Here is a 25,259-nt window from a genome sequence, read left to right on the forward strand (position 1 = left end):
ACACACAAGGGGGGTAGGGTTAATTTTTATCATGTCTAGAAGACATGATAAAAATTAACAAAAATTTTTTTTTTTTTTTTTTTTTTTTTTTACATCTCAGATTTTTTTTTTCTGAGCTCTGAAAATTTTTTCCCAGTCGGCAACCAAGTGAAAAATTTCCAATCGGCTTTTACTTTCACTTTCAACTCTTTTCTATAAAAGTTTTCCACGTTTTCTGTTCAGAACCGTGTGGGCTCTCCATGGTGCAACATGCTTGTTCTCTCTCTACCTCATCTGCAGCTCTATGACAGCTAACACGCTTGAGCTTTAAAAATGTATGAAAGAAGTTATTTTTAATCCATTTCAGCGATTGAGTGGGCTGGGGAAAAAAGGCCCTTTCCATGACAGTTAACACGCTTGAGCTTTAAAAATGTATGAAAGAATTTATTTTTAATCCATTTCAGCGATTGAGTGGACTGGGAAACATTTTCTTAGAGCTCAGGGAATGTGTGTCCAGGTTGAATGCACAGCACACACGGATGGGTAGTCGAAACTCGAGTAGCTTAAATAAATATACGTTAAGTTCTGGAAATAATTCTGAGTTCAAGCATGGGACATGAGAACAGAAATGTATTACAATCATCATGTCATCATTGTTTTCGAAAGCCAAAAGAATTCGTCATGAAAGAACATCTTTTTTTCCTGGTTGTGGGATGGAGTAGAGTTACTGCATCTTGAAGAACCCACACTGATCTGAACAGAAATATGAAATGTTTTTATAGATATAAGAAATGAACTGAAAGTGAAAGTAAAAATGAAATTGCATTGGCTGGAAATATTTCTTGGCTGTTGAATGGGAAAAATATTTCCAAAGCTGAAAAAAAAAAAAACTCTTTCTTTTTTTCTATTAAATTGATGTCTTCACTTTGTTTACTTTGGAATGGAGAAACCCAAAGACTATGACTCATCCTTTCTAAAACATATAATTCCTAGAATGAGTCATGGTCTATTTTTAGAAACAGGGAGACAACATTCCCACACAAAAGGGGGGTAGGGTTAATTTTTATCATGTCTAGAATACATGATAAAAATTAAAAAAAAGATTTTTTTTTTTTTTTTACATCTCAAATTTTTTTTTTCTGAGCTTTGAAAAATTTTTCCCAGTCCGCAACCAAGTGAAAATTCTACAGCCAAGACAATTTAGCTTTTACTTTCACTTTCATCGCTTTTCTATAAAAGTATTCCACGTTTTCTATTCAGAACCGTGCGGGCTATCCAAGGTGCAGCATGCTTTTTCTCTTTCTCTATCTCATCTGGACCTAGGACCACTCTTATAGAAAGAGCTTCTGTGAACACAAGTTTCTTTCCACGTTTTAATGTCTCACAGAATAGAAATCATTAATACGTTTAGGGGAAAATGTTTCCTGTTTGAAAAGCTACGGTTTTCGTTTGGATTTCATCAGCAACCGTTTATCAGGTTCTAGCGAAATTGGATGATCCATCCATGGATCAGAATTTCTCATCTGTAATTTGGATGGATCAAGATTTCAACATAGTTTAAGAAAAATCCTTCAATCCTATTTGAAAAGAGATGTCATGATATTGAAAGACATTTTTCCATGACGGACATTGAAAGACATTTTCCCATGACTGACATTGAAAGACATTGAAAGACATTTTTCCATGACGAAATCTCTCTATCCCACAGCTTCTTCTAAAGTGAACTTAAAGAGATTTTTCATACCGGGTTTTCAATTTTCACCTCAAACCATACCGTTGACGACGTGTGAGACACAAACCATGACATAAATTTCAGTTTCTATGACAGCTAACACGCTTGAGCTTTAAAAATGTATAAAAGAAGTTATTTTTAATCCATTTCAGCGATTGAGTGGGCTGGGGAAAAAAAAGGCCCTTTCCATGACAGCTAACACGCTTGAGCTTTAAAAATGTATGAAAGAATTTGTTTTTAATCCATTTCAGCGATTGAGTCTGCTGGGAAACATTTTCTTAGAGCTCAGGGGAAAAAAAGGCCCTTTCCATGACAGCTAACACGCTTGAGCTTTAAAAATGTATGAAAGAATTTGTTTTTAATCCATTTCAGCGATTGAGTCTGCTGGGAAACATTTTCTTAGAGCTCAGGGAAAAAAAAGGTTCTTTCCATGACAGCTAACACGCTTGAGCTTTAAAAATGTATGAAACAATTTGTTTTTAATCCATTTCAGCGATTGAGTGGGCTGGGAAACATTTTCTTAGAGCTCAGGGAATGTGTGTCTAGGTTGAATGCACAGCACACACGGATGGGAAGTCGAAACTCGAGTGGCTTAAAAAATAAATATACGAAATTTGGTTCATCGAGCTGACTAGGAAAAATTCTCAGAGTTCTGGAAATAATTCTGAGTTCAATCATGGGACATGAGAACAGAAATGTATTACAATCATCATGTCATCATTGTTTTCGAAAGCCAAAAAAATTCCTCATGAAAGAACATCTTTTTTTCGTGGTTGTGGGATGGAGTAGAGATGTTGCATCTTGAACAACCCACACTGATTTGAACAGAAACATGAAATGTTTTTATAGATATAAGAAATGAATTGAAAGTGAAAGTAAAAATGAAATTGTATTGGCTGTTGAATGGGAAAAATATTTCCAAAGCTGAAAAAAAAAAACTCTTTCTTTTTTTCTATTAATTTGATGTCTTCACTTTGTTTACTTTGGAATGTCCTAGAATGAGTCATGGTCTATTTTTAGAAACAGGGAGAAAACATTCTCACACACAAGGGGGGTAGGGTTAATTTTTATCATGTCTAGAAGACATGATAAAAATTAACAAAAATTTTTTTTTTTTTTTTTTTTTTTTTTACATCTCAGATTTTTTTTTTCTGAGCTCTGAAAATTTTTTCCCAGTCGGCAACCAAGTGAAAAATTTCCAATCGGCTTTTACTTTCACTTTCAACTCTTTTCTATAAAAGTTTTCCACGTTTTCTGTTCAGAACCGTGTGGGCTCTCCATGGTGCGACATGCTTGTTCTCTCTCTACCTCATCTGCAGCTCTATGACAGCTAACACGCTTGAGCTTTAAAAATGTATGAAAGAAGTTATTTTTAATCCATTTCAGCGATTGAGTGGGCTGGGGAAAAAAGGCCCTTTCCATGACAGTTAACACGCTTGAGCTTTAAAAATGTATGAAAGAATTTATTTTTAATCCATTTCAGCGATTGAGTGGACTGGGAAACATTTTCTTAGAGCTCAGGGAATGTGTGTCCAGGTTGAATGCACAGCACACACGGATGGGTAGTCGAAACTCGAGTAGCTTAAATAAATATACGTTAAGTTCTGGAAATAATTCTGAGTTCAAGCATGGGACATGAGAACAGAAATGTATTACAATCATCATGTCATCATTGTTTTCGAAAGCCAAAAGAATTCGTCATGAAAGAACATCTTTTTTTCCTGGTTGTGGGATGGAGTAGAGTTACTGCATCTTGAAGAACCCACACTGATCTGAACAGAAATATGAAATGTTTTTATAGATATAAGAAATGAACTGAAAGTGAAAGTAAAAATGAAATTGCATTGGCTGGAAATATTTCTTGGCTGTTGAATGGGAAAAATATTTCCAAAGCTGAAAAAAAAAAAAAAAACTCTTTCTTTTTTTCTATTAAATTGATGTCTTCACTTTGTTTACTTTGGAATGGAGAAACCCAAAGACTATGACTCATCCTTTCTAAAACATATAATTCCTAGAATGAGTCATGGTCTATTTTTAGAAACAGGGAGACAACATTCCCACACAAAAGGGGGGTAGGGTTAATTTTTATCATGTCTAGAATACATGATAAAAATTAAAAAAAAGATTTTTTTTTTTTTTTTTACATCTCAAATTTTTTTTTTTCTGAGCTTTGAAAAATTTTTCCCAGTCCGCAACCAAGTGAAAATTCTACAGCCAAGACAATTTAGCTTTTACTTTCACTTTCATCGCTTTTCTATAAAAGTATTCCACGTTTTCTATTCAGAACCGTGCGGGCTATCCAAGGTGCAGCATGCTTTTTCTCTTTCTCTATCTCATCTGGACCTAGGACCACTCTTATAGAAAGAGCTTCTGTGAACACAAGTTTCTTTCCACGTTTTAATGTCTCACAGAATAGAAATCATTAATACGTTTAGGGGAAAATGTTTCCTGTTTGAAAAGCTACGGTTTTCGTTTGGATTTCATCAGCAACCGTTTATCAGGTTCTAGCGAAATTGGATGATCCATCCATGGATCAGAATTTCCCATCTGTAATTTGGATGGATCAAGATTTCAACATAGTTTAAGAAAAATCCTTCAATCCTATTTGAAAAGAGATGTCATGATATTGAAAGACATTTTTCCATGACGGACATTGAAAGACATTTTCCCATGACTGACATTGAAAGACATTGAAAGACATTTTTCCATGACGAAATCTCTCTATCCCACAGCTTCTTCTAAAGTGAACTTAAAGAGATTTTTCATACCGGGTTTTCAATTTTCACCTCAAACCATACCGTTGACGACGTGTGAGACACAAACCATGACATAAATTTCAGTTTCTATGACAGCTAACACGCTTGAGCTTTAAAAATGTATAAAAGAAGTTATTTTTAATCCATTTCAGCGATTGAGTGGGCTGGGGAAAAAAAAGGCCCTTTCCATGACAGCTAACACGCTTGAGCTTTAAAAATGTATGAAAGAATTTGTTTTTAATCCATTTCAGCGATTGAGTCTGCTGGGAAACATTTTCTTAGAGCTCAGGGGAAAAAAAGGCCCTTTCCATGACAGCTAACACGCTTGAGCTTTAAAAATGTATGAAAGAATTTGTTTTTAATCCATTTCAGCGATTGAGTCTGCTGGGAAACATTTTCTTAGAGCTCAGGGAAAAAAAAGGTTCTTTCCATGACAGCTAACACGCTTGAGCTTTAAAAATGTATGAAACAATTTGTTTTTAATCCATTTCAGCGATTGAGTGGGCTGGGAAACATTTTCTTAGAGCTCAGGGAATGTGTGTCTAGGTTGAATGCACAGCACACACGGATGGGAAGTCGAAACTCGAGTGGCTTAAAAAATAAATATACGAAATTTGGTTCATCGAGCTGACTAGGAAAAATTCTCAGAGTTCTGGAAATAATTCTGAGTTCAATCATGGGACATGAGAACAGAAATGTATTACAATCATCATGTCATCATTGTTTTCGAAAGCCAAAAAAATTCCTCATGAAAGAACATCTTTTTTTCGTGGTTGTGGGATGGAGTAGAGATGTTGCATCTTGAACAACCCACACTGATTTGAACAGAAACATGAAATGTTTTTATAGATATAAGAAATGAATTGAAAGTGAAAGTAAAAATGAAATTGTATTGGCTGTTGAATGGGAAAAATATTTCCAAAGCTGAAAAAAAAAAAACTCTTTCTTTTTTTCTATTAATTTGATGTCTTCACTTTGTTTACTTTGGAATCTCCTAGAATGAGTCATGGTCTATTTTTAGAAACAGGGAGAAAACATTCTCACACACAAGGGGGGTAGGTTTTTTGTTAATTTTTATCATGTCTAGAAGACATGATAAAAATTAACAAAAAGTTTTTTTTTTTTTACATCTCAGATTTTTCTTTTCTGAGCTCTGAAAATTTTTTCCCAGTCGGCAACCAAGTGAAAAATTTCCAATCGGCTTTTACTTTCACTTTCGACTCTTTTCTATAAAAGTATTCCACGTTTTCTGTTCAGAACCGTGTGGGCTCTCCATGGTGCAACATGCTTGTTCTCTCTCTACCTCATCTGCAGCTCTATGACAGCTAACACGCTTGAGCTTTAAAAATGTATGAAAGAAGTTATTTTTAATCCATTTCAGCGATTGATTGGGCTGGGGAAAAAAGTCCCTTTCCATGACAGTTAACACGCTTGAGCTTTAAAAATGTATGAAAAAATTTATTTTTAATCCATTTCAGCGATTGAGTGGACTGGGAAACATTTTCTTAGAGCTCAGGGGAAAAAAAGGCCCTTTCTATGACAGTTAACACGCTTAAGCTTTAAAAATATATGAAAGAATTTATTTTTAATCCATTTCAGCGATTGAGTGGACTGGGAAACATTTTCTTAGAGCTCAGGGCAAAAAAAGGCTCTTTCCATGAGAACTAACACGCTTAAGCTTTAAAAATGTATGAAAGAATTTATTTTTAATCCATTTCAGCGATTGAGTCTGCTGGGAAACATTTTCTCAGAGCTCAGGGGAAAAAAAGGCTCTTTCCATGACAGCTAACACGCTTGAGGTTTAAAAATGTATGAAAGAATTTATTTTTAATCCATTTCAGCGATTGAGTCTGCTGGGAAACATTTTCTCAGAGCTCAGGGGAAAAAAAGGCTCTTTCCATGACAGCTAACACTCTTGAGCTTTAAAAATGTATGAAAGAATTTATTTTTAATCCATTTCAGCGATTGAGTCTGCTGGGAAACATTTTCTTAGAGCTCAGGGAAAAAAAGGTTCTTTCCTTGACACCTAACACTCTTGAGCTTTAAAAATGTATGAAAGAATTTTTTTTAATCCATTTCAGGGATTGAGTGGGCTGGGAAACATTTTCTTAGAGCTCAGGGAATGTGTCTCCAGGTTGAATGCACAGCACACACGGATGGGAAGTCGAAACTCGAGTGGCTTAAAAAATAAATATACGAAAGCTGGGTTATCGAGCTGACTAGGAAAAATTTTCAGAATTCTGGAAATAATTCTGCGTTCAAGCATGGGACATGAGAACCGAAATGTATTACAATCATCATGTCATCATTGTTTTCGAAAGCCAAAAGAACATCTCATGAAAGAACATCTTTTTTTCCTGGTTGTGGGATGGATTAGAGTTGCTGCATCTTGAACAACCCACACTGATCTGAACAGAAACATGAAATGTTCTTATAGATATAAGAAATGAATTGAAAGTGAAAGTAAAAATGAAATTGTATTGGTTGGAAATATTTCTTGGCTGTTGAATTGGAAAAATATTTCCAGAGCTATATAAAAAAAAAAAAAAAAAAATTCTTCCTTTTTTTCTATTAATTTGATGTCTTCACTTTGTTTACTTTGGAATGGAGAAACCCAAAGACTTTTTAAAACAAATCCTTTTTAAAAACTTATCATATCTTATAAACTTTAAACTCATCCTTTTTAAAACATATAATTCCTAGAATGAGTCATGGTCTATTTTTAGAAACAGTGAGACAACATTCCCACACAAAAGAGGGGTAGGGTTAATTTTTATCATGTCTAGAAGACATGATAAAAATTAACAAAAAGGTTTTTTTTTTTTTTTTTTTTTTTTTTTTTTTACATTTCAGATTTTTTTTTCTGAGCTCTGAAAATTTTGCCAGTCGGCAACCAATTGAAAAGTTTCCAATCGGCTTTTACTTTCACTTTCAACTCTTTTCTATAAAAGCATTCCACGTTTTCTGTTCAGAACCGTGCGGGCTCTCCATGGTGCAACATGCTTTTTCTCTCTCTACCTCATCTGCAGCTAGGGTGTTTTTCCTTCTTCAAGAAGTGGAATTTTTTGGGAATACTTTACAATTTCACGAGCTAGCTGTTTCTTATATTTCGAGGAGATTTCAATGGAATTGTTTATAGATCTCATCTATTGCAGATGGGGAAAAAGTCTATACTGGATCGCTGGAGACATCTCATCCAGATAGGTCACGTTATATGTTTTCAAACACCTAAATAAACTGGACAGGAGCCATCCTTTTCTTTTCTCATTCAACAAAGATAGACACTGCAGACCGTTTTGGGTTTTCACTCTTCGCGAACCGAGACGAGCCGCAGCGACACTTTGCGTTTTCTATGAGCGCAATAATGGATTACGTGAGCAGCCATTTTCTTTGCCATGAAAAGGTGTTTACTCTCGTTATTCATGTTACGCAGACATTCTATAGAATTACTGCTTGAACTCTCAGATTTTTCAATATTTATAAGAAATCTAGAGGAGACAGAATATTCGGTCAATTAGACCGTGATGAACTTCAACAAGCAGAACGTGTTCTATTTAAAAAAACTTTCAGCATGAAGCTATTACAAATCAATTGGATATATTTTTTTTAAACTTTAAAATTTACAATTTCTTTTTGTTTGTTCGGAGAACAGCCTTGGTTACAGTGTGTAGTAAACTCTAGTGAATCGCAGTCAGCGAACCATAACCTAGGATAAAGGGAAGTAGTGTCTGGCTATCGTCCTGTAAAATTTTTCGTCTGGCGTTATTATTCAAAGGGAAAAAGGGCAATTTTCATATGTCGGTTTCACTCGTAAGTGTCATTCGATGAAAATAACTTCGTAGAAATCCTGTCTAAACATTACTATGCCAAAGTGCTCTCAAATGTAGAGAAAATGATCACACAGGAAAATCTTTCTACTCACAAGACGGAGTTTTTCCTATGTGCGTGGCATGGTAAGGTATATTTATATGCTTCCAGTACCCTCCGGCGGGAATTACAATTTATTTTAAAAACTGCGATGTATCGATATCACCTGGCGGGCTGTAGCGCAAGTTAAGTTTTGAGAGTATGAAATATTTTGAAATTCTGGGGCGTAACCCACTCTACTTCGTTGCAGGTAACGAAAATCAAATTTGATAATATGCGGTGGGATATCCTTCAAAATTAAGTATTCAACGAAAATTTTAATTTTTAGAAAAATTTAAATGCTTTTGAATCTTATACTTGTTATTACACCCGCTACCTGTAAAGGAATAGAGAGGCTATGTAGTGGATTTTAGAAAAATATATTGATTAGTCATAGGAACTAGTTGTGCTATTTTAACATTTCTTTCCTCCTAAACATTTCTGTATTCATTCATTCATTTACCTATGGTTAAAGATTGGGGGTTCGCTGCACTACAACCTGAACCTGTATTCATTTCAGAATTTTACTTTATCAAGGAAGAAAAAGAAAATTCATAAACGCGTTACTGAACTGAAGCTTTAAACTAAGCTTGAACATTGAACAGATATTAAAAATTAAAAAGGGTTGATAAAAGATAAAACCATTATCAGCTTCTATGTTCCTCCTTACTTGCTTTGGGAACATTAAATGACCTGATTCGGAACAGGGAGCTTACTAAAGCTATGTTCAATAAATGTGGGAAGTAGACAAGATACACAGGAAGGGTATACGAAACCCTTTATTTTTCTCTCTTTACAATGATTTCCGGACTTCGGAATACAGAGACCAACCACTTGTGGTCTGAACGTAAGAATATAAAAATATTAACTAAACTCTAACTAAACTAACTTTGGATTAATAAACAAGTGTCTACTTGAAGAATGGCCGTATATTAACAGAAAGGCCGTATGTAGTACAGAGAACTGTTAACACTACGATACGTTTAAAATTATCAAGAGGATTAAACCTCTGGCCTTGAAGGCAACCAGCAACCGAGTATAACTGCTATGGCAAGCGGTCTGCTCCTAATCACTCCTTCCTCTCTCTTGCTTGGCAAAAAGCCACAACTTAAGTACTTGGCGTTCGCAAGACAAATTTGCATAAATAAATTAAAGCTTTTAATTCTGGCCGGAAGTAGAAAATAAGAAGTGATAGTAAAGATTTAAAATAAAATTTCACTAGAATTATCACTTAAAATTATCACTAGTAATAATGATATCGTCTAAATAGATAAATGTGGACTTTCCAAGAACAGGCCTTAGCACAATGTCCATACATAGCTGAAATGTTGCCGGTGCCCCTGAAAGGCCAAACGGCATACGCAGGAATGCATAAGTGCCAGACTTGGTTATAAAAGCAGTCTTAGGCACATCTTCTGGTCTAACTCCTATTTGAAAATAACCAGTCGTTAAGTCTAAAGTAGTCATGTAGTTGGTAGAAGTTATGTTCCTTAGAATTTCTTCAATAATAGGTAACGGATATACCGGATATTTAGTCATGGAGTTTAATTTACGATGGTCAATCTCAAAACGCCACCTTTTTGGATGTGTTACTGGATAGTCATTGTTTTTCTTACATAAAACAACCGGGCTAGCATAACTACTTGAGATGGGCGTTATGATATTTTTACGTAACATATCTCTAATGTGCCACTCTATAATTTTTTCTTTATTCTTATCATATCGGTATGGTTTGTGGCGAACTGGCAGTGAATCTCCGGTGTCTATGCTATGGTTAGTAACTTGAGTAAATCCTGGAATATCACTAAATAACGAAGCAAATTCACTTACCACTTGTCGAATTTTTTGTTGCGCTTCCTTAGGCAGGTGGTCAAGGTTTAACATTGGTGGTTCTGTTTTTTCTTCTCGAACTGGTTTCATCGTCAGCTTAAGGGACGCTTCGTTAAAATCTAGCGTTGCTTCTGCCTCTGAAAGAAAATCTATCCCTAAGATGATATGTGCTTGCAAATTCTTTACTATAAAAAACATAATCTTTACTTGTTCGTCCTTGATACGAACGTATAGCGGTAATTTACCTATGCACTTGCATCTTTCTCCCTGCGCAGCTAACACTGTCGTATTATCCGAATTATATATGTGGTATTTACGAAAATACTTCCTAAAAAATCTTCTGCCACACAGGAACACTGCGCGCCTGTATCCAGGAGTGCGGTGGCTGGGATGTTATTCACCAACACTTCAATCTTTGGAAGAGTCAAATATTTCACCATGACTGTATTTAACTTGAAGGAAGAGGTGTTTTCTTGGCTTTCGGATTTCCGCACTCTCCCGTCAGCAGAAATCCGTTTTAGTTTAAATCTTGTTTTTTCCTTTCCATGCTTTTCTTCTTTTTCCACTGGCCTTCAGACTTTCTTCCTGTATTACTATTGAACTGTCGACGTTCGCCGGTTGTTTTTGGATACTCGGGTTTCCTTGCCCACTGATTCGCTTTGCTTCCGTAGCCGTGTTCTTGACTTTGCTGTGGTCTTGGCGCACCAAATTGGTTTCGTTGTTCATACTGGCGTCTTCTTTCAATGTCCGCCGTTCTTCTACTTTCAAACTGGATTGCTAGCTCAAATAACATTTCCAGTGTAGTCGGATTCCTTAATTCAATAAAGTCTTGTACTTGGGGAAGTAACCTCGGCAAAATCACTTGAATTATCTCAGGATCCGGACGGTTTCCATACAAGAGATTGAAGACTTGAATTTTTCTTAAAATAAAGCTTGAGAGATTTTCAATTCGTTTCTGGTATATGCTGAAAAGTTCCGCTTCTAATATTGCACGATCTCTTACGACAGGGAAGGCTTTTACTAAGGCAGTCTTGAAATTTTCGTAAGTATAGGTGGGACTTCCCGCTTGACCCAAGAGGCTTCTGCCGATACATTTGAACCAATTAAGCGCTTGTCCCCTCAAAGCGCTGGTAGCTAAAGTGACTTTCTGGAACTCATGCACGGGATACAGCATGAAGTGGTCCTCCAATTTTTCCAAAAAACTGGTTACCGGTAAGTTTCCATTAAATGTTGCTTCTGGTTTCATCGATGCGCGCATGGTCTGGACGATGTAACCAAATCCTTTCAGGGCGGCAGCTGGCATTTCTGGATTCTGAGCCGCTTCTGCAGGCAGCACAGGTTCTTCTTGAAACTCGGCCATGGTTATTCTTCTTCGTCGGGCGCCACTATCAGGCTCTATGTTCCTCCTTACTTGCTTTAGGAACATTAAATGACTTGACTCGGAACAGGGAGCTTACTAAAGCTATGTTCAATAAATGTGGGAAGTAGACAAGATACACGGGAAGGGTATACGAAACCCTTTATTTTTCTCTCTTTACAATGATTTTCGGACTTCGGAATACAGAGACCAACCACTTGTGGTCTGAACGTAAGAATATAAAAATATTAACTAAACTCTAACTAAACTAACTTTGGATTAATAAACAAGTGTCTACTTGAAGAATGGCCGTATATTAACAGAAAGGCCGTATGTAGTACAGAGAACTGTTAACACTACGATACGTTTAAAATTATCAAGAGGATTAAACCTCTGGCCTTGGAGGCAACCAGCAACCTAGTAAAACTGCAATGGCCAGCGGCCTGCTCCTAATCACTCCTTCCTCTCTCTTGCTTGGAAAAAGCCACAACTTAAGTACTTGGCGTTCGCAAGACAAATTTGCATAAATAAATTAAAGCTTTTAATTCTGGCCGGAAGTAGAAAATAAGAAGTGATAGTAAAGATTTAAAATAAAATAAACGTTAGTAAAACTTAGGATCCTTACACCCCTAATCCCCAGACGCCCTTTTAAAAAGGGGTATATAAGGTATTTTTCCCTCCTTCTTAGTATGCCTTCGTGGTGTTCGCTCGACGTGTACCCGAGAGTTCCGTGGTTCGAGTACGGCGAGGGCATTGCTCATTTTTAATCTCTCCTGCTTTCAATCACGGCAAAATTACATTAGGTATTAAAATAGCAAAATTTACATTCAAATTTACATTAGGTAAAAGACATTAGGTATTCTATAAAATAAGCAAACAAATCAACAAAAACGCTCTTGCAGACAGCCTGTTTACCGAAAATCCAACGTGAACTGAACTGCTAGCGGTATTCAGCGGCCTTATTCGCTCAACTGCTGTGGCCTTAGAGGAAAGTTAAAACATGTAAATAAGTTAAAAGAAAGTTTAATTTGAATCAGTTTAGTGAGAAGATCAATAAATTCGGGTAATAGAAGTTCTTGATACATCTAAATATCGGATACCTGGAATACCACTTTTTAAATTTAAGAAAACTAAATTTATAAAGCTGTCACCAATATATCATTACACTTAAAGCAAACACATGTCTTTAGAAAGATAGTAACATAGACAGTTATTGAATTTATAAAGCAGTGCATCGCAAATACAGAACTCTGCCCTGTTCTATATTTAAAATGCATTTGGCGTTCGCAAGACAAATTTGCATAAATAAGTTAAAGCTTTTAATTATGGCCTGAAGTAGAAAGTAAGAAGTGATAGTAAAGATTTAAAATAAAATAAACGTTAGAAAAACTTAAGATCCTTACACCGTAACTATACATACGTAGCCGAATCGAGAATTTAATTTCCAGCAGTTCTTTCATTCTTAGCCACTGGTATATAAAGACTGATCAAATCTCATACTGATTTAGAAGCCGTTGCTTAGGAAATTAAAAATAGAAATATTACAGAAGTATTTTAATTTTTTAATATAGTTCTTGGGCTTTATTTATTTTTTTTTAAATCTGCTTTTTTTTTTTTTTTTCTGCTTGGGAGAAGAAAGACTTGGCGGAAGCAAAACAAATCTGTGCATAGTTTAATGACGAATAGGAACTAGAGTAACTAGAGTTTGTGATTTTTTCATACGAGTAGAGTTCTGTATTGGTTAGATTATCTGCATCAGTTTTAAGTAATTTGCATTTCATCATGCCTTTCACGGTGGCACACTTGGAAAGTTGTATGATGTTGGTAATATTATGCTATTTATAGCGGCTTGTGGTTCAGTTTATTTCTGTTCGTAAGTGACTTTTTGTTGTAAAGATGTGGTACTGTTTACGTCAATCCTGTCATGTCAAAAACTGTTTTCTTACTGTATGGAATAAACAGCTTTCCGCAAAATATACTATACTATGCTGTCAGGCACCTGTATGGCAGAACAGTCGCGTAACTCGAAGTTCTGCATTGAAAGATGTATTTGTAAACAGAAACACTGTCCTCAGACATGCTTCAAGTGCAATTCCAAAAAATATCCGTGGGGAATTAAAAAGACTGTTATTACTTGCAAAGCCGGAAAAATGGAGGTTGTCAGGTAAATTTTGATAATATGGTACTGTTTAGGGCGCGGTTTTTTGGTTGCATATTTAATTCGTTATTATAAAATGAGAATCGCAGAACTCCATTTAACACTTAGAGACGTAATTCCTTTGTTGCATTTGTTTAACGTTTCCCCAAGGTTTTCATAATCCAGTTCAAAATGCCAACTTTTGCGATAATAGTTCAAACCTGGTAACCCAGCGGATTTATCCTATTTGCTTGTTCGAAGTTTGCATACATTCCTCTTGCTTTTATTTTGTTGAATTATCACTGTCATTGTTCGCATTTGCAGATTTATATTATTCTTATTTATTATTATTTTTTAACAGCGAACAGATAGAAATATTTTTGTAGATAGTTCCCGGTTCTTGGTTCGGGATGAAAGGATGCAAATACGGTGAATCTTTACATTATGGTAACTTGGGAATTTTTTGGCGACCAACCCTACTACAGCAACCTGCTACTTTTTTTTTGGACGACATTTTGTTTACACGAAGTAAACGCTTTTTTTTTTTTTTTACTCAACATTTTTTTCAACAATCTGCTAGCCAAATTACGCTTATGCTATAACTTTTATGGAACAAAAGTGCTTAAACATGACGAAGATTAGGTGCGAAATTGGGAGAAAGTGTTGAATCACCCACTGCTTGCCGCATTTTTAAGAATTGCACATACACGGTATCCATGTACACGTCGACCTATTTTCCCTTAAAAAAAAAATCTCAGAATTGCACAAAAATGGCATTGCGCACACTCTTGACTTTATCCATGTACACATCGACCTATTTTGACTTAAAAAATCAAAGAAAATTGACAAAAATCCAATTCTTACTCTTGTAAAAAGCGCCAAACAAATAAGTGGGCGATTCTGCATTTTAGCAGCGAAATTGTTTCTAAGTGCTTATTAGCTAAAATCCCCATTGGAATTTTCCGGAAAATGTCACATTACATGTCTCGTGATCTCTCATTTCTCTGAGACAAAATAATCTGTGATTTGAACTGTGTACTTCTCAGATTATTGCTGAAGTCCTAGCTAGTAAACTTTATCGCCTTACCAAAATGTCACCAAACTACCTGTTACCATATTCTAAAGATTAGCCGCAAATACGGCGAAAGGGATGAATGCTAATTTGTAGCACGGCTGTTCATGTTGTTTCCTAATTATTAACAGCTCTAAGAACCATGAGGTTTTTAACCTCTAAAATAATTAGTTTCCGTAGGCCGCAAAAATGTGCATGTGCATTTTAAATAAGTAATGCTTTTATTTTTATTATTGGTTATTGTCATCTAAAATTATGAGAATAAATCAATTTTTATGGCGTAAAATTTTAACAAGATAATATATTGTTAATGCTTTTCTAACAATAACCTTTCAGAGGATGGCAGATGTCATAAATAGATGATTAAATTGAAATAAAAAATATTGATTATCTAAGATGACAGAATAGTTTGATGCATCACCATGGTCATCAAAATTAGCAAACCACTGCTGGTTTAAGGAATATATTGCTTTCTGTGTTAACTGGAATTTAAGACAATTTTTTTTCCTATATCACGTTTAACTGGTTAATTTCAGTATATTAAAACTAATTTATATTTTTTAAATGAATTTTTATTTCCGTTATAAATGCTAATAGATTGTCTTATGCTTAATATATTCTTTTCTGTGCTAACTTTAATACAAATTTATTTTCGTATATCACGTTTAACCGGTTAGTTTTACATGTACATGCTTATTATCTGTGAATTTTTATTACCATATGCTTAATATATTGTTTTGTCTTTTAACTTGAATTTACATGCACTAAAAATCACATTTACGGCATTGGCTCATCGTCGATGCACCCGCGAGCTTGGCGAGTAAAAATGCAACAGCGCCAACGGGTTCTTTCCCGAAGCGCCAGCGGGTTCTCTGCGGATGAACATTGCTTTTACGTTGCATGTAAAGTGGCATGTACACACGTAAAAATGTTCCTTTAATTATCATTTCGGTTTTTTATTGAAAGTAAAAATTTCTTTTAAAATCATTCATGTTCATGAATTTAGAGAGGTTTTTATTAATTTTAGACAAAGAACTATGTTATTTACAAGCATAAAATTTAAATAGTGTAATCAAATATTTTAGATGTAAGCTACTTGTATCATTATCTTGATATTCTCTTGCTAAAATATAAGCTATTAACCTTCATTTATGTGACATAAAGTTCTTCAAAAATATTTCTTGAAAAGGAGGTTTCATATTGCTAAATCTAATTTTTATGTGCCTGGTTAGAATTATCTACTACTGTTTTGGTCTGTTGTTGAATCTATTGGCGACAGTGCCTTTTTAATCATTAAGCTTGCCACTGGTAATGGTTTTAGTGATGTACAGTTAAATTTTGAAATGAAACATGATATAAATCATATACAAGTCAAATTTAGCATTTTGAATATATTTATTGCATTTAATGTATAAAGCATATGTAATTTAATTTGGGTGAAGTGCAGAATCACCCACTTTTTTGGCACGTCATTTTAAATTTTAGTTAAAACCATAAATATATAAAGGTACAGGATGCATTTTGAACAGATCTTGATCTAATTAATCTTGTTTGATGAAAAAATATCTATGAAAACACAGGGGGGGGGGAAATTAAGTTTCACTGCAAATAATAAATTAAAAATTATTTTAAAGTTTTACTTTAAATTATAAACTATATACTTGATCTGAATTCTTTAAAGTCTGAAATATAATAAATTTTATTATGAATAATGCTGAATTTATTTAAATGTATGTAAATATTTTTTAAACAGGTGCAATTCTTTTATTGCTTGTTTCAAGCAGTGTCACCATGGCAGTACCATTTTGTGTGGGAAAACTGATTGATATTTTATCCTCTTCCAAAGAAGATATGAAAAACAGTTTGATTGGTTATTGTCAAGTTCTAGTTTTAATATTTGCTGTAGGAGCTCTTGCAAATCTTGGTCGGGTTTATTTGATGAATACATCCTGTAAGTCTTCTCTTTTATAATTGATAAATATATTTTATACATGTAAATGATGCTTAGAATGTTAAACTAGAAATTCATGCCTGTATATTTTATATTGGAAATTAAATTCTGATTTTTTCCTCTTAAATCATTATATTTTTTAATGAAAACTTCTCCATTAGTAACACATTCATCAAGGCTTTGAATTTTAGCTAAGTTTTGTTGCCATTAAAAAATATTCTTAAAAGCATTCTGAAGCTATTTAGGTACTTCTTATTATCCACATTTTTAAAATGTTGCCAGTTTTTTCAAGTTTAAGTACTTTCATGGTTGATATAGACTGTTCAAATAATGCATAAAACATTTTGAATATTTTGTAAGAAAACAAATTTATGGAAAAAATCTATATGGCTGACCTTTTTTTTTTTTAGTCAATGGATACCACACAGTTTAATAAACTCGATGCAAAATTTTTAAATCCGTGTGTATTCAAGTATGTATGTATATGTGGATCGGCTATTGTGTGTATATTTGGAAAGAACCTTGGAAACACAGTTCAGTATCTAACATTGAACCCAAGGATCTGGGTAATTGGAATGTATTAATTTTTTAATTTGTATGAGAGTTTTGATCTTTGATCATTAGTATTGGTAGCTTAGATGGATTAATGAATATTTAAATACATGCAGTAATAACTCTAAAGATGATTTACATGATAAACAAAGATTTTTTAGTATATTTTAAAATCTGGGAAAAAATAAAAGCAGTTTATTAGAATTTTATGCACGAAATGTCTGTTGAAATCAATATTTCATACATAGTTTTTAAACAGTTTATAAAACTATATACTTTCACTAACTATTAAATCATTCTTGATTTTTGTCATTCTCATTCATAAACATTGTATTGCAATTTTTTTTGCTGTTTATGTGAGTAAAAATTAAGCAGGCATTGTAATATATGACAGTCATTATATTTTATTATGGATAATTTAAATAACTTCTACTATTTAAAGTTATTTCTTTTAAAAATAATTTTTGTGTGAGGTTTCAATGTAAATTTATTTTATAGTGTTGTAAACTTATTTACTGTTCTATCATTTCTATCATAAAAACTTAATATGATATAAAAAATTAATTTGTTTTTAACAAAGAGTAATAAATAAATAAAATCATTAATTTTTCAAAAGTATTTTTATCTGAAGTTTTCAACCCTTTTGAGACAGCATGCCTTTGTTTAAGATGTTCCATGAGAATGGATGGGAGTTGAAAGGAATCATTCCACGGGATAGGGGTTTTATGTTGCCAAGCCTAGTTTTAGGGGGGGGGGAGAAGTCATAACTTTTGGTATTATTTTAGATTATTACTTAAGCTATCATATATGTTAAAATAATCTTTTTTCATTTACTTTACTCGATTTATGAATGAAATTATGTGAAATAAATTTCTTACTTTGAGAAATAATTTTCAAAGCGCTAGTCAAATTATTCCAATGTTTTAACTGACAATATAAATTAATAAACTTTTAAATTAACAAGAAGTAACAAAATCTTTCACAGGAAGTAGAAGACTGACACTTGGTGAGCTCTGATAAATTGTCTGTACGAGAATCGCTAGAAACATTGTTCTCTAACTCTTTAGAAAAGGGAATCATCACTCCCATCCATGTTATTAATTGGCTCATTTATCATGCAAGTGTATCATTCCTCTGATAAGTAGTGTGAGAGTTAGTTTGTTTACATTACACTTTTGCATCCATCCCCAGGACAGCTGACATCGACGTTATGTAGAAGGTGATCAAATTTAAGGTTGAGATCCTAAAACTGTGTTCACTTTAAGAGTAATACACAGGACATCATCTAGTGGTCTTTAAAACTTGTTTAAGCTTAAAATTCATGTATGCATCATTGGTCCCTTGCATTAGTTCTCCAGTGATGTGTGGGTGGGATGCCTGACTGTTGGAGACTTTCATAAAGAATGCCTATATGGGGACACTCATCTTGAAAGAGTTAATACAGTTTCTTTTACCTATGATAGATCTTTAATATATAAAAAATTACTTCATAATAAAATTAACTATCAAGTTGAAATATCTTTCAGATGATATTTAAAAAGTTTATTTTAACGTAAAAATATTGAGCCATTCAAATTTTTTTTAATCCATGAATTTTAAACTAACGCAATAAAAATTATTTTGTAATTTAATTTAATAAAAATCAAATTTTTAAGAAATCAAATGCTTTTAACATGACTGAATATATTGTTTTTATTTTCAGCTTATAGAATTGTAAATTCATTACGCAAAAGAGCATATCGGTCGATACTTAGCCAAGAAGTTGGTTTCTTTGATTGTACAAGTACTGGTGAGCTTATTAACAGGCTTTCATCTGATACTGCTGCTGTGGGAACATCAATAACGAATAATGTCTCTGATGGAATGCGTTCTGCATTTTCATTCATAGCTAGTTCATCACTAATGGTAATCATACTTTTGACCTGTTGACTGCCATGAATGAGTATTCTCACCATAAAATTTATGTGTTTCTCTGCCTCGTGCAAATATACTTTTCAATACGCTGTAAAATTTATTTGATAACGTATGACATTACTTATATACTGTAAATGCATTGAAGTGAGTTGTTACTTTCTCCTCTGTTTTAAGTGGAGAGTGTACGAGGAGCAGAAAGGGAAGAGCAAATATGATGTTCAACAGATTAAAATTTTCATAGTACAGTACAAAGTCCGAAATCCGGACTCTTCGGGACTTCAGCGATCCCGTATTTGGGATTTTTCCGGATATTAGATCATCAGTTTAAGTACTTTAGTAAGATGACATGTAGAAATTATAAAATTAAAAATATGAAATCGTGATTTATGAAATAATGAAGTATTTATGATGTAAAGGGTAACAAAATTTACAAAAAAAAGCTTAATATTTATTTGTTTACCATATTGAACATTTCTTTCAATGCAAGTTGTTTCGTTTTTTGTGCTAATACTTTCTCTTTAATTTTGTATACAAACATAATCTCTTGTTTAGTTATATTGTTGAAGTCCTGTAACTGCTATATCGAGAATTCCGACTAACTTTTCAATCGAAATTTTCTCACTTTCAGTAACTTTGTTACTTTCTTCACTAACAGTAGCTGTATTATCTGGATCTAAAACCATACTACAGATTTCTCTATTTATTAATTTATTGATAATTGAAAAGCATTGTCATCACAATGAAAAACTTCCTTTATATCATCTTCATTTATTACCGCTTCTCCACATTTCTTTACAAAATCCGTTAATTGGAAAACTTCATCTTTGTTTTACAATATCCTGAAAACCTTTAAAATTTGCAGCTTTCTTCATCAAATTTTTAATTATCCTTCACTATACATATTTGGCTATGTATCATGAGCTTGGCGAATAACGACAAGTTGTTCCGTTAAATTTTATCTTGTTTCTATCGCGCATTGAGACAATTAAGCCTGAATTGTATTAGTTATTTATTATTTTTATGTCTATTTCTTGCACATACTTAAGGCTTATCAGAGTTCTGAATAAATAAATTCCCACATATACTTTAGCCTTATTGAGGGCCAGTGCTAGATATCTGACAGACTGATGCAGACTGTTGGTCCTAAATTCTGCAACGCATTGCGGCCATAGAAGCTCTGGCGCTGTTGGCCTATAATTATCTTTAAAAAAATCTTTTTTTAGCATATGAAAAAAAAAATGTTAAAGGTTTCCTTATCAACATTTTTTAGCACATTGAACTTAAATCCATAATTATTGCCAAGCTTAATGTCAACATAAAAGGTTACTATATTCCTTTATTATTAATATAAAAAAAATGTTTAGGCATCACTTCATGAGCCATTACTCAAGTAGTCATGTTTTGATAAACATGCAGTGTTGAAAGGAAAGTATAATAATGAGTTGCCAGGTTGGCATCAGATCAACGATGTATCTATGTGAAATGTGTTTGAGATATGTGCCAAAGAAGATATTTAGCAACGGAGCTAAATTACTGATCGTACAAATTTATGCTCAAATGATTGTTTATTTAATAACAAGGTATTTTAGTTAGTGTCTAAGTGAAATTAAGAATTGGGGCTCTTCAGATGTTTTATTCACAAAGGGGGTGGGAATTAAACGTGCATGCGTAAGCCTACAAGAAAAACTGTTTTGGAGTCTGGATTTTAGATTATTCTGGATAATGGACGTCCGGGTTTCAGACTTTGTACTGTATTTTCAGAAAACATAGTTGATAAGTTTTAAAATAATATGAACAGAATTTTGGTAATAAACATATTTAAAAAATAGAACACAGAATTTTGATGTCTGTTTGAATTTTGGTTGTAGTGACTATTATAAATATTTTAAATATAGGTTTTTACATCTCCTTCTCTTGCTATGCTTGGATTAATGACAGTGACTCCAGTCGCCGTAATAGCAGTTGTTTCAGGGAAATCTTTGAAAAGGAACTCTCAACAAGTGCAAAGTGCTCTTGCTAGTGCTACTCAGGTAAATGCATTTAATAGCTTATTTGCCGCACATTTTCAGTTTTTTTATTTTTTTAAAGATGTATAAATAAAGACGGATAAGTTGAAAATTTTAATTATTTCTTTAGTTTCTTCTAATAATTCAGATTTTCTAGTTACTTCCAGTTTCTGAGTTAGAAAAAAATTAATTGAAATAAAACCAAGATTAGTTGATTGGCTAATTGACGAAATAGAAGGTTTAAAGGGCTATTTGCTGTAGGGAAGACATGTTTGCATGAAGAAATTTCGGTATTTTTCATGTTATCCGATCAAGCATAAAATTTGGAAGATCCTGCCAAAATTGTGCCAGTCTCGTTTCTGTCTGAAACTCTTATAATAAAGCATTCATCATTCTCTCTGCATGATCTACCAAATAGCCACTGCTGCAGAAGTATTTGACCTTCTTAGTTTTATCTTCATTAAAAGGTTTGGTAAAAGTATATTTTAGGGTACCCCTTGGCGATTTTTGGCGGTACATGGATACAGAGTTTGTGCAATTCTTTGACTTATTATTTTGGCTTGCATAATGGTGAGTTTTGAGGCAAAAATCGCCGCTACACAAAGCCAAAATAACAAGACGAAGAATTGCACAAACTCTGTATCCATGTATACTTCGACCTATTTTCACTTTAAAAAAAATCCCTGAATTGCACACAAAAATGGCATTGCGCACTCCCTTGACTTTATCCATGTACACATCGACCTATTTTCACTTTAAAAAAAAATCCAAGAATTGCACAAACTTGCATTGCACATTTCCTTCACTTTGTCCATGTATACGTCAATATATTTTCACTTAAAAAGTTAAAGGAACATCCAATTCTGTAATACAGGCAAAACAAAAAATGCATAATCTCAATAAACTACATTTTAAACCGAGCAATAAAATAACATAAAAAAGGAATCATGTTATGCATTTAAGCACCACAAAAAGCAAATATCCACATACCCTATTTAGAAGTTCCTTCGTCTTTAGTCTGTAGCACACAAAATTCTTTAACAGCATCCAAAAACTTCCTAAAATTATCTGAATTCGAATGCGTATATCGACGTCGCCACATCTGAACCTTTCTTCCTACAAACACATTCAAATCCATCTACGGTTTTTACATTTGACTAGACGTATATCCTTCTTTCCTACATACAGGACACTTAAATGGCTACTAAGTAAACCTTCATTTACACACCAGTAGTCAATTAATGCTCTTTTCCCCTTTCATTCCAAATCGTACAGAAACTTCAAATTAATCTTGCTACATTCAGCCATTCTACTGTCTAAGCAATAAAACCAACACACATTACAAAAGCGCTTACAAAATGTCCCACGATTCAGAATTTTCCAGAATCATGTAATTAATTATGTCGCAATACGTTTTCCATAACATTCAACTACTCAGGTTACTATAAATGAAACAGCTTGGTTATAAATGAAACAATAACTTCGCCATAATACAAGGGGTACCTTAAAGTTTACTCTAACCAAAGGTTTTTGTCAATTTTATCTAATTTTTTAGACTTTCTGATTTTACCTGTTTAGAATGCTATGAGTAAACTTCCCACAGGTGATTGTTCCTATTTATTATTTTTTTGTCAGCCATATCCAGCTGTTCTTTTCTCCATTCAGCAAATGTTAATTTTTTAGACTAGCTGTAAATGAACTGGGGTGCAGTTACAAATGTTATGCTGCAGCCCTTGATCTCGTCATTTAAAAAATGTGAGGAAAAAAACAGTAACAAGAATTAATTTATATCCTTATTTGTAAAAACAAAAAGGTGGCTTATCCAAAATTAACTAGGGTTACATAAAAAAAAAAAGGTGCAGATTAGCGTGCTGTGACATCATGCTTATTCATAACTGGTACTAAATTGTACTGCTTGGTCAGAGTTCATGCTATAATAAGTACCAAAGGAAAGTTTCATACTACTTTTATGTATGAGAAAATCCCATGCAGCCACTCGGTTTACAGAAACCAGAGTTGAATTATCGATGTTCAGTGATCTTGTCTACTTTGCCACTATTAGTAGAATGAACAATAGTATTCTACTTATTGTGTTAGTGTATTTAATTATGGCAAAGCACACTAGGGCTATCTGCCTTAGGGAAGGGATGCCTTCGGGGAGGATTTTCTAAGGGAAACTGGCTCGTATACATGTTACACATGGGGAAAACCACAAAAACACCCATGCAGCCAGCCCGTTTGCAGGATTCAAACCTCGGACTGAACTACCAGTGTTGAGTGACTTTACCGCTCGGCCGCTGGTGGGCCTCTACTTATTGTGAAAAGATGTTGAAAATAAATTGCCAAACCAAGGTTGGCTTTTTCTCTATGCTTTTTTTACTGAAAAAATAGTACTTGAGTATTGATAATGCTATTTTAGCCTTTTTGTTTGGTGAAATAAACTAATTGATCTTTGTTTCTTTGCATGTAATTTTGCATGCATTTCCCTTGAAAAGGTTATAAGTAGTTTATTCCTTAAGGATATTCTATTATCTTAATGCAACTAAATTTTTTAATAGTCATCTTGTATATATTTTTGTTTTGTTTACCTAGAAGTCCTTTTTTGCCATTAAAATGAATTTACTCATCATGATGCTAGTCTTTTTAATTCCTTGAAGAAAGTATTGTTAGTGTGAAAAATTTTTAGGTGTTGTATTTCAATGAAAATATCCATTTTGATCATTATCATATTGATCCGTTTTGACTATTTGAATGACTTTTTTTTGTATGTGACGTCTCTGGGTATGGACAAAATAAATTACTCTTTTTTTTTTTTTTCCAAAATAAATTAAAAAAAGTATTTAAAATAAACTCTGAGGGAATTGTTTTCATTACATTTGTATGTATGTACTAATATATGCATCTCCCATAACTTGAAAATCATTATCCACTAAATGTTGAAAGTTTGTATATGGGACTACTATAACATCTAGTTGTGCACCTCCCTTTTTTTTTTTTTGGTTACAGTTGGGCGAACCAAATGTGTGTGTGTATATATAGTATATTCTATCATATAAACATGCATTTTTAATACAAAAAAAAAGTACGGTGTAATTTTATGGGTGCACATTATATGCCGCATATAAAACTGATAGACTTGAAAATAAGGAAAAAATCTCTGTATGTACCTAAATGTGGTTCATTTAAACGAAATGACATACCTTATGAACTTAAAAATTGTCATTATCGGAAAACTTAAAAAGTTCATCATATTTATCTTCTGTTATATCTTCAGGCACATTATCGAATTCTGTTTAATCTTCACCATCATTGTTATTCTCATCAATAAATAAATCATCTTCTGATCCATCTTGATTGTTGGCTATATTACATTTTTTAAATGACTTTTGAATTATGTTGTTTAATTTCATTCCATCCTTTTATTATTCATTTGTACATTATTTCTAGACTGGCATGACATATTCGGCCTCCTTTTATAAATGCTTTTCATTTACTAACATTCATGTATCCCACTGTCATTTTTAATTTTCTTTGAGCAATTTATTCATACATGCATTTAAATGGCGTCATCCGCCTAGAATAACCGCCATGCCTGTACTATACTCTTTCAACTATTTTTTCATTTTATTCCAGACCCAGATTTTCTGGACCTTTTTTAACTCTTTCACGTTCACCCTCTTTGATTTATAAAAATCTTTGTTTTTTGAATTAAATAATAAAACGACAATACAAATATGCAAGCCCAATTTAAAAAATTGGAATTTATTTTTTAAAAATTTGTATGGGACATGAATGTGTGTTTAGGTTTCCTTCGGTCTCGCCATCAACTTCTGGTTTGGGAACTACTTTTATATGCACTCTCAGGTCGCCAAATTTCTTGCCAAACATTTTTGGCGAGAAACTCCATGGTGCCATACTACCATCTAAATTTTTTGTCTACATTTCAAATTTTAAGTTTTAAAACTAAAAGGTCTCCGAAAACGCGTTTTTCGCACATGCAAAAACCACGTTTTGTACACACAATTTAAGTTAAAAATCCAAAAAAAAAAAAAAAAAAAGGGGGGGGG

General features: G+C 33.4%; 1 protein-coding gene across 4 annotated transcripts in view; it reads left to right on the forward strand.

Annotated features, from left to right (window-relative positions):
* The first annotated feature begins 13,217 nt into the window (after window positions 1-13,217).
* Window positions 13,218-25,259, forward strand: part of LOC118205978 (ATP-binding cassette sub-family B member 10, mitochondrial) — an 80,809-nt gene continuing 68,767 nt past the window's right edge. The window contains exons 1-4 of one of the 4 annotated variants that reach the window (XM_085824905.1): window positions 13,218-13,724; window positions 16,523-16,720; window positions 18,975-19,177; window positions 21,082-21,216. In XM_085824905.1, the coding sequence (XP_085681031.1) occupies window positions 13,457-13,724; window positions 16,523-16,720; window positions 18,975-19,177; window positions 21,082-21,216 (804 nt within the window). In that variant the 5' untranslated portion in view covers window positions 13,218-13,456. The remainder of the gene's footprint in view (window positions 13,725-16,522; window positions 16,721-18,974; window positions 19,178-21,081; window positions 21,217-25,259) is intronic. The other 3 variants (XM_085824900.1, XM_085824910.1, XM_085824913.1) reach the window with 3 other exon arrangements.

The sequence above is a fragment of the Stegodyphus dumicola genome, chromosome 1 (assembly GCF_044657685.1).
Source record: "Stegodyphus dumicola isolate Sdum_Otavi_A_Nest chromosome 1, ASM4465768v1".
Taxonomy (NCBI): domain Eukaryota; kingdom Metazoa; phylum Arthropoda; class Arachnida; order Araneae; family Eresidae; genus Stegodyphus; species Stegodyphus dumicola.